At 50.9% G+C, this 15,913-nt stretch overlaps 1 protein-coding gene across 3 annotated transcripts; it reads left to right on the top strand.

Annotated features, from left to right (window-relative positions):
• Positions 1–2,343: 2,343 nt before the first annotated feature.
• On the top strand, positions 2,344–6,936 carry CC1H1orf216 (chromosome C1 C1orf216 homolog). Of its 3 annotated transcripts, none has more exons than XM_086716447.1 (3): positions 2,344–2,628; positions 5,321–6,014; positions 6,599–6,936. In XM_086716447.1, the coding sequence occupies exon 2, from the start codon at positions 5,326–5,328 to the stop codon at positions 6,010–6,012; it is 687 nt and encodes a 228-aa protein (XP_086572573.1). In that variant the 5' UTR covers positions 2,344–2,628; positions 5,321–5,325; the 3' UTR covers positions 6,013–6,014; positions 6,599–6,936. The 3 variants fall into 3 exon arrangements, with proteins under 3 accessions (XP_086572573.1, XP_086572572.1, XP_086572571.1); XM_086716446.1 differs by having other exon boundaries at positions 2,347–2,628; positions 5,321–6,038; XM_086716445.1 differs by lacking the exon at positions 6,599–6,936 and having other exon boundaries at positions 2,352–2,628; positions 5,321–6,552.
• The last annotated feature ends 8,977 nt before the right edge of the window (positions 6,937–15,913 follow it).

The raw sequence follows: 15,913 nt of genomic DNA, 5'->3' as shown, positions 1-15,913 counted from the left end.
AGCAGGCTCTGCACTGTCAACCCGGAGCCCAACATGTGGCTCGAACTCATGAACCATGAGATCATGGCCTGAGCTGAAACCAAGAGTTGGATGCTTAACCGACTGAGCCACTCAGGTGCCCCAGCAATTTCTTGATAGAGGAGAGTGGCATTTTACCTTTAAAAGGCAGCAGGGAAATGGATGAACAAAACAAGTAGGTCACCAGCTTTGTAGGCCTTCTTTCCCAAGGTGAGCAAATTCTGGGGAATGATTTCCTTCTAATCTTCCTTAAGGATTCTCTGGTACATCAAAGGTCCTCCAGGGCTGTGCTTAGCCCTGGGAGTCCAGTGTTCACAATTACAATGTTCAAGGCATATTATCTTTATTTAATCTGGGAAGTTGAAAATGTTTCGATTTGCCTAAGTTTCCAAAGCCTTGTGGAGAAGTTGACAGATGATCTGAGCTCAGGGAAGGAGAAGAAAGCAGGTGGCAATATAGCTTGTCCTCCAGGACTAGATGCCTGTGCTTTGTTCTGACATGGAAGTTTTGGGGGCTTGCTCGCTTATTTCCCTGCTGCCCACAGGGTGAAGCTCAAGCTCCTTGGAATGATGGTCAAAGCCTTTCACAACTGGGCCAACTTTATCCTCTAGCCTCATCTCTTACCTCCATTTCCCCTCAAGCTCCAGTCACCCTGGCCACACTCTGAACATACACACCACATACAGTCTCCTCTGCTTTCTCCTGCTTTCTCTGGGTGAGCTTCCATTCATCCTTTAAAGCCCCCTCTGTGAAGGCTTTCCTTACCCTCTTTTGTACTCATTGCTTTTTCCTTGTAACTCTGTTGTAGGACCTGTACATTGTATAGCCCACTCTTTTCTATTTCCCTTTCTAAACAGGGAGTTGCACAAGGTCACCACCAGCTCTGATCCTGCTCTGAATCCCCAACACAGCACCTGACCCAAAGTGAGCACTCTGTACTGAATGTGAGTGAATGGATAGGAAGGAATAATGTCTTTGAGGCTGAAACACCTTGATCCCACCCACCTCTTTCTTCCTGGAAGTACTGACACTGAGAAATTATCCACCTATAGAGGAAGCAGCTCTTATGCCTGTCCTATTTCCTGGGGTAGAAATACCTCTCATCTCCCTTGTCTCCTTGTCTGACACTCTAGGCCCTTTAGCACCTAGCACTGGTTACTCATTGCTAGTCTCTCTTGGCTCTGACATCTGTCTGCCTGCCAGGATATCTACCCAGGGCTGGCCTATTTGGGCTGCTACTGGCCATCTCTCGTGATTTCTGTGTCCTTGCCAATTCAGTCTTTATAAAATAGGGGCGCCTGGGTGGCTGGTTAAGCGGCCGACTTCGGCTCAGGTCATGATCTCGCGGTCAGTGAGTTCAAGCCCCACGTCGGGCTCTGTGCTGACAGCTCAGAGCCTGGAGCCTGTTTCAGATTCTGTGTCTCCCTCTCTCTGACCCTCCCCCATTCATGCTCTGTCTCTCTCTGTCTGAAAAATAAATAAACGTTAAAAAAAAATTAAAAAAATTGCTGCAGCCTTTGGATTAGGAAGGGCAGCCTTTATTAAATAAATAAATAAATAATAAATAAATAAACAAACAAACATAGCTTTCATGGGGGTGCCTGGGTGGCTCAGTCTCATCCCTACTCTTGATTTTGGCTCATGTCATGATCTCATGGTTGGTGAGAACAAGCACTGCATCGGGCTCTTCATTGACAGAGCAGAGCCTGCTTGGGATTCTCTCTCCCTGTCTCCCTCTGGCCTTCCTCCCTTGTCCTCTCTCAAAACAAATAAATTGAAAAAAAAAAAACAAACATAGCTTTCATTAAGTGACCTTAATGAAACAAGCACAAAATGAATATATCATTTCAAATTGTGATAGATGCTCTGATGAAAAGGAACCAAGTGCCCTTGAGAAATATAAAAGGGGAAACTAATCTTGCCTAGGAGGTCAGAGGAGGTTTATCTGAGAAGAGAGCTGACATATAAGTTGAGAAAGGGAAGAGAATTTTAGGTAGAGGGAACCGTGTGTGCAAAAGTCGCGTGGCAGAACGGAGTGTGAGGCCCAGTTGCAGAGATAGAGGGCAAAGGATGAAGCTGGAGAGGTAGACAGGACAAGATGCTCAGAACCCTGTGGCCGCTGCCTCAAGGATTTACCCTGCAAGAGGGAAGCCATTTGAAAGGCTTAACAGCAGGAGGATGGTGACATGATTAGATTTTCATTTTGAAAATGTCACCGTATCTGCAGTGACGCAAAGCGATCCGAGGGATCCAATGGATGCAGTGGGAAGATAAAACCCGACCCAGCAGGCCTGGTCACGGCTGCAGGAGGCGGGGGAGTTGGTTCCGGCGCTCTGGCGGGACTAGCCTTTCGCTCGGCGGAACCCCGAACCGGCCCACGTGGGCCCGGCCGCCCCGCCCCGTCTGCCGCGCTGACGCCGCCCGACTCCGCAGTCTGGGCCTGGGGCTGGGTGCGTCGCCGGGGAGCCCCGCACCCCACGCCCGGCCCGCGTGGCCGCCCCCGCCAGTTCGAGACATCCCCCTCCCCCCCTTCCAGCCTCCAGAGACGAGTTCCCGCCGCGGGGCCCGCGGGAGCAGAGCCAGCCGCGCCGGGGCGGGCGCGTCCAGGCAGTGAGTCTGGCAGGAGGGGTCTGGCAGGAGGGGAGGGTTGGGGGCCCAGCCCCCCGGGACGGGGGTGGGGGGGCAAGCAGGGGATCGCAGCCTCCTCCGGGCTGCCCCCGGTGGGGAGCTTAGGGAAGCATGGTCTCTATCCTCTGTCTGCTGGAGGCGGAGGGGTGGGGGGGGGGGGTCCTCTCCCGCAGGGCTACGCAGGAAGGGAGGCGGCCTCCCCAACCCTTACAGAGCCATCTCCCCACCCCCGCCGCCTTATACACCCCGGGCCGACTGCGGATTAGCTTGGACAGAAGCCTGATCCTAGGGTGTCTGGGTTCCCATTTTACCATCTCTGAGAACCCTGTGAGCCTTAACACCTAAGCCGCCGCATCTTAGCTTCCCTCGCGGCCGCTCCCAGTTTAAGAAAGAAAGAAAGAAAAAAACAAAACAACTTGGGCCTGGAAGGTCTCCAAGACTGCTTAGCGGGATGGGAGTATGTAGGTCACTAAAGGACCGTCGCTACACCCCGAGGACTTTTGCCCACTACCACCTATAAAGACCTCCTAATCCCTGCTATACTTACACTATCCCTCACTCTTACTGATCCCCCATTTTTCTAATCCTTGTAATATGTAGTCAGTAGAAACCTCTTGTTAATTCAAACCCTAATTTTGGTAGAAATGGTTATTAGGGAGGAAAGAATGGTGTGATACGCCCTCCCTCTGGGGCCCCTGGATGGAGCAAGCTAGGGGAGGGGCACAAGATAGTAAACCCAGAGGGAAGAGGGCAAGGTCAGAAGAGAGGCTTGTCAATGGGGATGGGGACGGGGCGGGGGTTGAGGTTGCTCACTACGGCAGAGGAGGTAACTGGAGCCATATCTTCTATCCCTGGGCCTGAGCAGTAGCCTCTCGCTACCTTTGGCTTTCTCTTTATGAGCATAGATTGCCCCCTGCAGCCCCTCTCCCCCATTCACTCTCACAGCAACTATGTACTGACACCTGCTTAGTGCAGGAATATGACAGAGGATATATAGAGGAGCTCAGTATCTAGTCAGGAAGCCAAATGTATAAGCTGCTATTAGAAGATAGTCCCCAAACAAAACCAAAAACAACTAAATGCACAGTTACTGGCCATCAACTATGCACCAGGGTCAAGAAACAGATATGAACAAAACAGTGAGTACCAGTGCAGTGGGGACCCAGGGGAAGGCATAGTTAACTGTGCTTATTTATGTGTGCTGGGGCTGTGGGAAGAACTTCAGGAAGGCTTCAGAGAGGTGGGGATCAGACATCTGCGTTTTGAAGTACAAAAAGGAGTTTGCTGGGTGGAGAAGGGAGGGGTTTACAGGGGAGGGGAAGGGAAGGGTATTGTGGACCAAGGGAATTGTGTGAATAATGACACATTATTGACACAGAATAATGACACATTCTGAGATCTCTGAGAAATTTGGGATTCTGAGAGGGGCAGAGTGGCAAGAGGCAAGGCTGAAATGGGGAGCAGGGGTCAGCTGAAGCACAGCCTTGTAGGCCATGTTGAGGGTTAGCAGTTTAGGGAGGGCTCTCAGAGCTGTGACCAATCAAGTTTACATTTAAAAAAATTTTTTTTTAAGGTTTATTTTTGAGAGAGAGACAGATAGACAGAACGTGAGTTGGGGAGGGGCAGAGAGAGAGGGAGACCCAGAATCCAAAGCAGGCTCCAGGCTCTGAGCTGTCAGCACAGAGCCCGACGTGGGGCTTAGGCCCACAAACTGCAAGATCATGACCTGAACTGAAGTCGGATTCTCAACCGACTGAGCCACCAAGGTGCCCCTCAAGTTTACATTTTTAACTGGAGGCACAGAGGTCAGAAAAGGCTGCAGCAGTCAGTCAGTAATCCCGGTAAGAAATGGCCTGAACCAAGTACAAGTGAGGGTTGACGTATATGACAGGTTTTTAAGAGGAAGAATTGGGGGCGCCTGGGTGACTCAGTCGCTTAAGCGTCCGACTTCGGCTCAGGTCATGATCTCGCAGTTCGTGAGTTCGAGCCCTGCGTCGGGCTCTGTGCTGACAGTTCAGAGCCCAGAGCCTGTTTCAGATTCTGTCTCTCCCTTCAGATTCTCCCTCTCTCTCTGACCCTCCCCCATTCATGCTGTGTCTCTCTCTGTCTCAAAAATAAATAAACGTTAAAAATTAAAAATTAAAAAAAAAGAGGAAGAATTGTCAGCGTTTTGTGGTCAATAAGATGGGGGAAGGAAGCAGAGTGAGGAGACCAGGATACTCTCAGGTTTCTGGCTGGAGTGACTGAATGCAGGGTGGGCCATTTTTCTGAGGACACTGGAGAGGGAGAGCTGGTTGGGACATGTAGAATTTGGGGGGCCTATGGATGGTTGCAGAGTTGGATAGCAGTCGGATCTGGGCTGGAGACACATCTGAGAGTCACCAACACCTGATGGTTCTTGAAGCTATAGCAGAAGATTAGTTCATCTGGGAAGACGTGCACAGAATAAGGAGACAGCCTGCCTCGGAGGGCTGAGGGAAAATCCTATGCAGGAGACTGCGAATCAACAGAGAAGGAGTAGGAATACCACAAAGGGAGGTGTTACCAGAGGGAAAGGGACTGAGAAGGAGCATCCAGCTCCTCCACACTGCCTTGCCCCCACAGCTAGGTTGCCACGACTTCAGGCACCCCACCCTGTCCTGCTTTGACTCATTCTTCTGCTTCTCCTTTGCAGACCAGATGTTTGCCATCCAGCCAGGGGTAGCTGAGGGGGGCCAGTTCCTGGGGGGCCCGCCTGGAGTATGTCAGCCTGAGCTCCAACCAGACAGCAACTCCAACTTCATGGCGAGTGCCAAAGATGCCAATGAGAATTGGCATGGGATGCCAGGCCAGGTGGAGCCCAGCCTGATGAGAGGCTCCTCTGAGTTGTCCTCTGACAACCAGGCCTTCCAGGCCCCTGGACTCCCTGATGGGGAGGTCCGCAGCCCACCAGAGGGGGCAGAAATCGCCAGAGCTGAGCTGGAGAAGATGAGCGGCGCCAGCACAGTCTGCTCCCCTCTGGAGGACAACGGCTATGCCAGCAGTTCCCTGAGCACCGACAGCCCCAGCAGCAGCCCTGAGCCTGTCTGTGGGACCCCTCGAGGCCCAGGCCCTCCAGATCCCCTTCTGCCCTCAGTGGCCCAGGCTGTGCAGCAGCTGCAGGCTCAGGAGCGCTACAAAGAGCAGGAAAAGGAGAAGCATCATGTGCACTTGGTGATGTACCGTCGCCTGGCCCTGCTGCAGTGGATCCGGGGCCTGCAGCACCAGTTGGTTGACCAGCAGACCCGTCTGCAGGAGAGCTTCGACACCATCCTAGACAACCGAAAGGAGCTTATCCGTTGTCTCCAACAGAGGGCGGTCCCATCCAGGCCCCAGGATCAGGGCTAAGGGTGTGCCTCCACAGGGGTGCAGGGGTACATGTATATATTTGTAGGCATGTGTGTGGTTGCACACAAGTAAGTACATGATTATTGCTGGTATGAGTGCAGATAAGCGTGAGTATGTACGTGCTATCATGTGGGCAGGTCCAGGCGTGTGCGAATCAGCACCTGTGCATCAGCTTGTGTGTGCCATGCGTACACATGAGCTAACTGATGTGCAGGTCTGTGTGTGGGTGTGTACATATGTGTGTGTGTAGCATGTATGTAAGAGGGAGTATGTTTGTATATGTATGCATGAACCAGATGTCCAACAGTGTGTATATATGTGCACGAGTGAGGATATATATGCAAAAGGTGTGTGTGTGTGCATATGAATGAGTTTGAGTGTGCAGGCTTGTGGTGGGTGTCTGTGAGTGAGCCCTTGTGTGTGCAGGCCTTTGTGTGCAAGTGCAGGCATGGGAAGGGTGTATTAGGAGCATGGATTTGCAGGCTGACTCACTAGCAGGTGTGTGCAAATACATATTCAGTTGCGTATGTCGGGCATCCACACTCTGTGTTACCCATTGTCAATCCTAGCCTTTTTTTCTCCACAGGGTCCAGTTGTTCCCTGGAGAGAGGGCTAGCGTCATTTATCTGCGGGTTGTGCTGATCCACTCTCCTGGGATTTCCCAGGCCACCTCTCCTATTCCTTCCCCATCACTCCTCCCAGACTTTGCTCTGCTGAAGCTGTTGTCCCTGATGGTGGATTTGCTGTAGGAAGTGTGGTGGCTGCTCTGGCCTGCCATGGCTTTTTGAGCAATTGGTAGAAAATTAGTATGAGGGAGGGAAGCTGGGGGTGGTGATTGACACGTGGCAGGGATGGGGGATGGGATCAGAGAAGATAAAGAACTGTCCCTCTTGAACTCTGCCCTGGGGCACATGGGAGATGGGGCCGGGGGAGATGATAAGGGAGATGATAAAGGGAGATGATAACGGCAGAACCCTGTGAAGAATAGGAGAGTGGGAATTCTAAAATATCAGTTATATCAGTTTGAAACAAACCACCCTTCTCCACAGCGAAGGAGCTGTTGCAGACCATATTGATTTCAGCTTCTGATGAAAGCGAATGTGTGCTTATAAGCTTGCAAGGAATCGGCATGGTATTCCAAGGCTGTTGGAAAAAAAAAAAATCTGTTTCCTCTCTGTGCCTCTACTCGCTGTGCCTTTCTGGCTTTAGCAACACTGGACGTCAAATTAGGTTGGTCTGTTTTTTCTGAAATCAGGCTGTCTGGGCCCAGAGGAGCCACATTAACCTTTGGCGGGGGGGGGGGGGGGGGGGTGAGGGACAGTGAGTGTCAGCTCAGCCCAGCCTCTGGAAGCTCTTAGCATGTTGGGTCATAACCCCTTCCATCACTGCATGGCCCTTTAAATGGGGGTTGACAGGCTAGAGCAGAGGCTCTGTGAAAAGGAGAGTGGGTGAATTTTGGGGAGAACCAAGGACTAAGGTAGCCAAGCTCTCTGCTTTGCCTCTGGAGCCATGAGGATGCAAGATCCTGATGGGTGAGCAGTGGCATGACGCTTACTCTCCTTATCTGCAAAATGGGGGTGCTCTATCTGTAAAGAATTCTATCCCTGATGGGTGGGTGGGTGAAAGGTATAGGGAGTGAGGCTGAAGCAATGGTCCTGGGGGCTTTTGTGTCTAGCCCTTGCATGTTGACTATGAACCTGGCTTCTGGACCAAGCCGTGGTGAATAAACTGGGGCAGAGAAATGCATTTCTTGAGTTTGTGTTTCTATTCTACCTATTGCCTGGTGGCCTCTTTTCCATGGCGTCTGAGGTGCCCTTTTGGACTGGAAGCTGGGGGACAGATGTGGGGGAAGTCACTGGGGAGGAGGTATTCAGCCTGCTGTGGCTGATGGGGCTGGCAAGAGATTTCTCCTCAAGGGCCTCTCAGTCTGACAGGGGAGACTTGGCCTGAGAGCCCCGTATGGGATTGTTCTCATCCTGAGGCACCTTTGAGCCTGAAGATGGGGGGTGGGTAGGCATCGATTGTGAGGGATACATATGCTCCCCCCCACACACTCCTATTCAACCCTGCCCTAGAGCCACCACTTCCCTGAAGGGTGCCCTGACTGCAAAACACTGAGTTAGGCTCCTCAGCTGGTTCTGACACATATGTGGTTATAACACATGTATATGACTTCAGATATTTGCTGTGCCAATCTAGACTACACTTATTTTACATTGGTTTGTATGATGACTTATTAATTAGTTTATCAAAAATTCATTATTTGTATAAAGAAAGGTTATCTATTGCTGCATGACCAATTACCCTCAAACTTAGGAACTTAAAACAATACTCATTTGTTATCTCATGATTTCTGTAGGTCAGGAATCTCTCACAAGGCTGTAAGCAAGGTGTTAGTCCAGGGTCTGTGGTCTTATTTGTTGGGAACATTCAGTTCCTCAAGGGCCATTGGCTGGAGGTCACTTTCAGTTCCTTGCCATGTGGGTTCTCCCAACATGACAACTCACTTCATCAAAGGACAGCAGCCAAGAAAGTGATAGGATACTAGCAAGACAGATTTTCTGCAACCTACTCACAGAAAGAACAACCCCTCAATGTTGCCATATTCTATTGGTTAAAAGCAAGTTACTCAAAGAGAGCATATTATACAAGGCTGTAATTACTAGGACGAAGAGGCTATCTAACACAGAAGGCGTCTTTTTTTTTTTTAAGAGAGAGCACATGCATGCACAGTGGGAGGGGTGGTGTGAGGTGAGGAGGGGGGGGAGAGAGAGAGAGAGAGAGAGAGAGAGAGAGAGAGAGAGAGAATCTTAACCAGGTTTCCATGCCCAGAGCACAGCCTGACATGGGGCTCAATCTCATAACCCTGAGATCATGACTTGATCCAAAATCAAGAGTTGGATGCTAAATGGACTGAGCCACCCAGGTACCCCCACAGAAGGCATTTTTTGATTGATTAAATAAGGGCATATTTTATGATTTTTTAATCACAGAAGTAAAAATTATGTTCTACTTACATAAATTGAAACATTTCAGAGAAATATAATGTCTCCCTGTACTTCTCCCCAAAAAGATGTATATTTTTAAACCTCACAAAGTGTACTTTTCACTGAAACAGCGACCCAAGGTATTAATAATTCTTGTCACCTTGACATTGGACATTTAAACAGAAACAATATGGAACCAGTTTTAACAAATTCCACTTATTAAGAGATGTTGTTCTAGCAAAGAGCTATAGCTAAATTCAAACAATTGAAAACTAGTAAAAGGAAACCTCATTTGAAATGGAGTTGGGGAGTGCTCCTGGGTGGCTCAGTCAGTTAAGCTTCAGACTTCGGCTTAGGTCATGATCTCGTCACTCATGGGTTCGAGCCCTGAGTCTGGACTCTGTGCTGACAGCCCAGAGCTGACAGCAGCCTGGAGCCTGCTTCAGATTCCGTGTCTCCTTTCTCTGATCCTCCTCCACTCATGCTCTGTGTGTCTCTCTCAAAAGTAAAAAAACATTTAAAAATTTTTCTTAAATGGAGTTGGGAGGCCAGAAAGGGGAGCTCTCACCCCATCACTCCTAGTCAATTGCAGAACCAACAGGAAGGCACTACCTTGCATTCCAGACAGGAAGAACCCTATACTTTACTACCCAAGCTGGAGGAAGAAAGGTTTTCTCCTTGCCTGGCAACAGCCCAGCCAATGAGAGACTGTCATTACTCAGCTAGTGATGGCCTCTACACTTCAAACTCCCAGGTTACTCCAATGAATTTTTGTTTATAATGGCTCCTCCCAATCCCCCCCTTTCTTCTATAAAAGAGCATTCTTCTCCTTTGTTCTCAGACTTGCCTATGGTTTGCTGAAGCTTGCTTATTCTGAATTGCAATTCTTTGCTATCTCCAAATAAACCCATCTCTCCTGGTAAAGTAACTGACAGTTTTATTTTTAAGGTTAACAACTTTAACCATGGAGATTTCTAACAAGGAGACAACGTCAAGCTCTCAGAGCACAAGACAGTGAATTTTTAGAAGGGGCTCTTTCCTAAGTGTGTGAAGGCTCTTCTGAGCATAGCCAGCAGTTAAGAGCACAGACTCTGAAACCAGACCCCTGGATTTGGATGTTGGCACCATTGCTTTCTGTCTCTGTGACCCTTGGGGTAAGTCAATTACATTCTCTGTGACTCAGTTTCCTCATCTTAAAATGGAGACAATAGTAGTAACCACCTCACAGGATTGTTGGAAAGATCAAATGAATATATAATGCGCAAAATACTTAGAACTCCACTTGGTGTATAGTAAACTACATTAATGACAGTTATTATAAATAGTGCTTTTGTGATACACACTTAAAATATTCATTAAAAAATCAAATTTTTCTGGGGCACCTGGGTGGCTCAGTCAGTTAAGTGTCTGACTTCGGCTCAGGTCATTATCTCACAGTTTGTGGGTTCGAGCCCTGCATCGGGCTCTGTGCTGACAACTTGGCACATGGAGCCTGTTTCTGATTCTGTGTCTCCCTCTCACTCTCTGCCCCTCCCCCACTCACACTCTGTCCATCTCTCTCTCTCTCTCAAAAATAATAAAATAAAGATATATTAAAATCAAATTTTTCCTTAAGGAAATTCAATCTAAAATTTGAAAGTCATCTTTTAAAAAAAGCTTTTAAAAATAACGCTGCTTGGGCGCCTGGGTGGCTCAGTCAGTTACGCGTCCAACTTCAGCTCAGGTCACGATCTCACAGTTTGTGAGTTCGAGCCCCGTGTCGGGCTCTGTGCTGACAGCTCAGAGCCTGGAGCCTGCTTCGGATTCTGTGTCTCCCTCTCTCTGCCCCTCTCCCACTCGCACTCTTTCTCTCTCAAAAATAAGTAAACGTTAAAAAAGAAAGAAAGAAAGAAAAAACCTTGTTAAATAAATAAATAAATGAAACTGAGGCAGGACTCCAGTGGCTGCTGTTGCCCATCAGCTATGCTGGAGCTGCTGACACCACTGCTGTACTTCGTATGTGGAGCAGGCAGGGTCCAGAGACTCTCTAGACTACCTCCGTCTCTTCACCTGTGGCAACTGTACAGCCTGAATGAGGAAATGAACCTGAAGATGCTTCATATGCATTAAAACACACAAGGCCTGGTGGAGCCCTCCTCTGCCCTTGAGCAGGTCTTGCCTGAACAGGCAGATGAGACTTGCATCCCAAAGACTAATGCACAAGCCACTCTGAGCCTAGGAGAGGGGAAACCTGGCTGGCCCTCTGTGCAGCTCTCTCGACCAGAGACTTCTTTATTGGGAGGTTATTTTAAATTATTTATTTATTTGAGAGAGAGGGAGAGAGAGAATCTTAAGCAGTCTCCACACTTAGCACAGAGACTGACAGGGGTCTCCGTCTCACAATTATGAGATCATGACCTGAATAGAAATCAAGAGTGGGACACTTAACCAACTGAGCCACCCACGCACCCTGGGAGGTTGTTTTAAAATCATTGGGTGGGGATTGCTTAGTCCCTGGGACTGTGAGGGGAGTAGGGAAGGTTCATGCTCTAAGGAGGGGATTAGCCACCTTCCCCTTCCAGCCAGAATGGAAGCGGAGCAAGGAAGAATGGACTAGAAGCAAGGAAGTGTAACTAGGTTTCTGGTGCTACCTGAGGAGTCCTGCTTAGTAAGAAGAAGGAGGGTTGAGATTGAGGCTGATAAGCAGAGACCCACAGGGGCAGGGCACATAGCAGAAGCCTGAGCAGGCTCCAAGGACAGGATAAGGCATGGAAGGGATTGGCAGGGAGGGAACGCACGGCTGGGTCCTCTGGGGAGAGAAAAAAGGGCTAGTTCCATGGAAAGCTTTTTCTCTCCTAGGAGAGAAATAGGTCATCTCCGGTAAGTGTGGCAGAGGGATTGGGATTAAAGTCTGGGGTACAGGGAGGCAGGGAGTGAACTTGGAACTGAGGAAGAGTGTAAAAATTGGGGGGCATAGGAGGCTTCAGAATGTGGTGGGTAGGCTCCCCAGCCTGGCTTATCAGGGCTGTGTGGTGGCTATCTCAAAGGAGATTGAATGCCCCTCGTGGCAGCCTGTGACCTGTCTGCCAGCCTCTGTTTCCTATAAGCTTCATGGGGAAACCCATGCTTTGGGGTCTCCTGATCATGGGGTGAACAGGTGACAGGAACAGGAAAGTGATGAAATCTGTGAGCACCTGATCTAAGAAGGCTCCCTGAAGGAAGAAGTTCCTAGAGGATGAGTAGAAATTGAAGCAACAGAGGATAATGATTTCTAGTGTAGACTCGACCCGGATGTACTGGATCCTCCACTTACTAGTTGTGCCTCGCTTTTCTCAACTGTCAAATGGGGATAATTAGTACTTCTCTCATAGGATTGTGTGAGCGATAAATGAATTTACACATGTAAAGGGCTTATACCTGAGCCTGGCACAAAGACGCAGTCTGTAAACGTGAGCTGTTACTAGCTGACCAGCAGAGTATGAGGAGGCATCAGAGGTAGAAGAGGCAGCTGGGCCATTGTGCTGTATATTAAAAGCGTTGCTAAAGGACCTGGAATCCCAGACCCACGAGTTTAATGGAATGTTTCTTGGTGGCGAAGCCCATGAGATGGGGACGTTCTGGGGTGTGAGCCAGACCTCAAGTCCACTCGCATATACATGCCCATGCCCACACCCACCAGGCGCCCCCAGACACAAGGGCACCAGACCCACACCTATGCATGAGCGCGCGCGCGCGCGCGCGCACACACACACACACACACACACACACACACGCAAATTCGCTCACACTCACAAATGCACACTTCCGGCCACAGACCCACATGCTCCCTCCTCCTCCCCCAACCTGTCTCAGAAATAAGACTGCACCCAGCTTGGGGAGGTGTTCATACTCCTGCAGACTCCCGAGACTCTCCCAGCCTCAGCACCAGACAGCCAGAAATGTGTCTGTTTCCCCTGTCCAGGCCTGGAGGGTTCTCTGGCCAAGCCTTATTCTTGCCCTGCTCCTTCCCCAAACCCTCAAGCTTAGAACCAGTCGATCCTCTAATCGCTTCATTCTCATTTATCACCAGTAGATTTGAGAAGAGATTCATCTGGTTATGGGACTCACAGCCGGAACGGGGGAGGTGGCGCGCGAAAAAGGCGGGGGGGGGGGGGTACTCGCACTAATGTGGGGGCCGGGGGAGGGGCTAGATCCCCCCAGGTGGGTATCCGCCCACACCCGGGAGGAGAGAGTGCTCAGGCCCTGGGATGGGAACAGTCCGAGTGCCTGGGGCGTGGTGGGGGGGGGGGGGGGGGCGTGACCTTGCCCCATAAGCGGGGGAGGGGGGGTCAAGGTGGAGCTCCAGGGCTCCGCGCTGGGGAAGGAGAGGGCTGGAGGCCCGCGTTCAGCTGGTGTTCAGAGGCCGGGGCGGGGCTCGCCCCCCGAAAGGAGCAGACAAAGGGGCGGCCTCCCCGGAGCCCGGCGCCGCCCGGAGCCGGGGCTCCGCACAAAGCTGGTGGCGGGTGGGGCCGAGCCCGCCCCACGCGCCCGCGCGCCCCGGACTGCTGATCCGCACGACTGGGAGCGACGTTTCCTGCGCCTAATCCCAACAAGCATGAAAACGGCTCGGGCCGGCCCGCCAGCAGGCCCTTTGTCCCGGCTCCTCGCGGGACAGCTGCAGCCGGGGTCCCTCCCCCTCTTTGTGTCTCCTCCCCGCGCCCCACTCCGCCCTCCCCACCTCAGCTGCCCGGACGGCCGTGAGCCTTCCAGGGCTTTCGCCTCGGGCCCTTGGGCGTACAAAGGGGGGCAGCGCCCCTAATCTGGGGGAGGGGAGGATTAACCCCGGGGTCTGCAGGGAGGGGCGGGGCCGTGGGGGGCAGAGCAAAAAGGGGCTGCGGGGCGTGCCCCCCGCTTGGAGCGCAGGGGTGTGCAAGTGGGAACACAGGTGTGGGACCGGACCTGTGGGTGCGAGGGAGCAGGCTGGCTCTGCATGCTTCTTAGACTCCCCTAGCTAGCCCCTAGCAGTCAGTATTCAGACTGCTCTCAGGGCAGGAAACTCCCTTGATGCTCCCCTGGGCTGTCCTGGGACCTCTTCTCTTCACTCTCCTCCTGGGATCTCTTCCACTCTGTGACTTCAGTCTCCCCCATCCTTGGGACTCCTTCCCCAACCTCTGTCTCCAGCTGGGCCTCTGCCTCCCACCCCACCTGCATATTCAGCTACTTACTGGGATAGCTCCACCCAGATGCCCCATAGCACCTTAAACTTCCTTGTGTCCAAAACTGAGCCCATCTTCTTCCTACCCATAACCTGCTCACTCCACTCAGTCATCTGGGGCCCTCCTAGTCAGTCAAGCTGACTGTCACCTAGTGCTGTGCTTGGTTTCCTAGGCACTTTTCCAGGCCACTTCTAGTCAGGCTCCCTCCCTTCCATTCACCACACAGCTCTGGAGTGGGCTTCTATAAGACTCCTCCAACTTAAGACTTTTCGGAGACTCTCCAGTGACTTGACTTACTTAGCTTGGCTTGCAAGGCCTTCTCAGGTTCCTGCATGCCTGCTGGCCTGATCTTTCCCCAGGGTCTGGTGTTCCGCAAATCTAGTCCGCAAAGACCTTCCTCAAGAGCCTTGATGGAGATTTTTCCCTCTCAAGAAAGGGAATGAAATTGCTGGCTTAGCCTTGTTGCTCACAAGAACCATCCTTCAGTGCCCCAAAGTCCAGGGCACTACAGGGCAGTGGATGAGTCAGGGAAGCCAGGCTCTTCAAAGATGATGTATGCTGCTGGCCCAGCCTTACCCACACTGTGCCTGCCACATGGAGGACAACAGAGTTCCTTCCAAGCTGATGAGGTCCTGCTCTTCCTTGGGTTCTCTCTGGCCACTGCAGCTACAGAGGCCACTTCAGATGCTTGGATCCCCAGAGATGCTGGACATCCTCATCTCTGTCCCAGATCCCTCAGGATGGATCATATCCCTGGTAGACCTAGAACGCCACAGTCTGCAAGCATATCTGTGTCACTCTGCTCCTGTCACCATTGTCACCAGACACCTCCTCCCAGGCCCAGCCACAAGCCTCCAAGGTACTCTTCATGTCCTCATCTTAGTCACAGACAGGAAATTCCTGCATTGAACATTACTGTCTACCATGTGCCAGACTCTCTGCTAGGCACCGGGGACCCGGATGAATCAGAGACAGTCCGAGCCTGCAGGGATTTCACAGTCTGTATCCAGGGAGACAGACTCAGACACGAGGAATGTAGAGTGCAGTGTGGTAAGTGCCAATAGACGTCTGTACACAGTGCTATGGAAGCACTTTCCAGAACATGGTCAATAGACAGGAAGTAAAAGATTACCATGATCGCTTCCTAGGTGGCTCAATCGGTTAAGCATTTGATTTTGGCTCAGGTCATGATCTCAGAGCATGTGTGTTCGGGCTCTGTGCTGACAGCTCGGAGCTTGGAATCTGCTTCAGATTCTCTATCTGCTCCTCCCCCACTCACATTCTGTCTCTGTCTCTCAAAAATAAATAAACATTAAAAAAATTAAAAAAAAAAGATTACCATGATCAAAGGGGCTTGGGAAACCCTGGGTTTAACCATGTTAACTGGACTTCTTTACTGGAAGACTCCTCTGGGTCTTTACTGTACCAGTATGTGTTGTTAGTTCCTGAGAGGAGAACACCGTATGAAAAGGGATTCTCAAACTTGTTTGAGTATGCAACCCTTTTCTCATGGATCATATTATATAGATTGAGTGTTCCAGAGATCATATTTGGGAAGCACATTGCCATGGGAACCTAGAGAATGGAGAGACATTCTGTGTCTGAGGTGGAAAGAGGAATGAGGGAGGTAAGGGGGGGGGTCAAGAAAGAGTTCACAGAGGAGCTGGTGTCAATTTGGAGGATGAGTAAAAGTAGGTGAGGAAAAAAGCATCCTAGGAAAAGGGAAGGGGCCTTGCCCTG

Source organism: Puma concolor, chromosome C1 (genome assembly GCF_028749965.1).
Source record: "Puma concolor isolate L17-30 chromosome C1, mPumCon1.1.hap2, whole genome shotgun sequence".
Lineage (NCBI taxonomy): Eukaryota > Metazoa > Chordata > Mammalia > Carnivora > Felidae > Puma > Puma concolor.
Note: the sequence above shows the minus strand (reverse complement) of the source record. Positions and strands in the feature narration are given on the sequence as shown.

What these genes read in the sequence shown, in the direction of transcription:
- CC1H1orf216 (XM_086716447.1), top strand. Translation starts at nt 5,326, where the DNA reads ATGTTTGCCATCCAGCCAGGGGTAGCTGAGGGGGGCCAGTTCCTGGGG.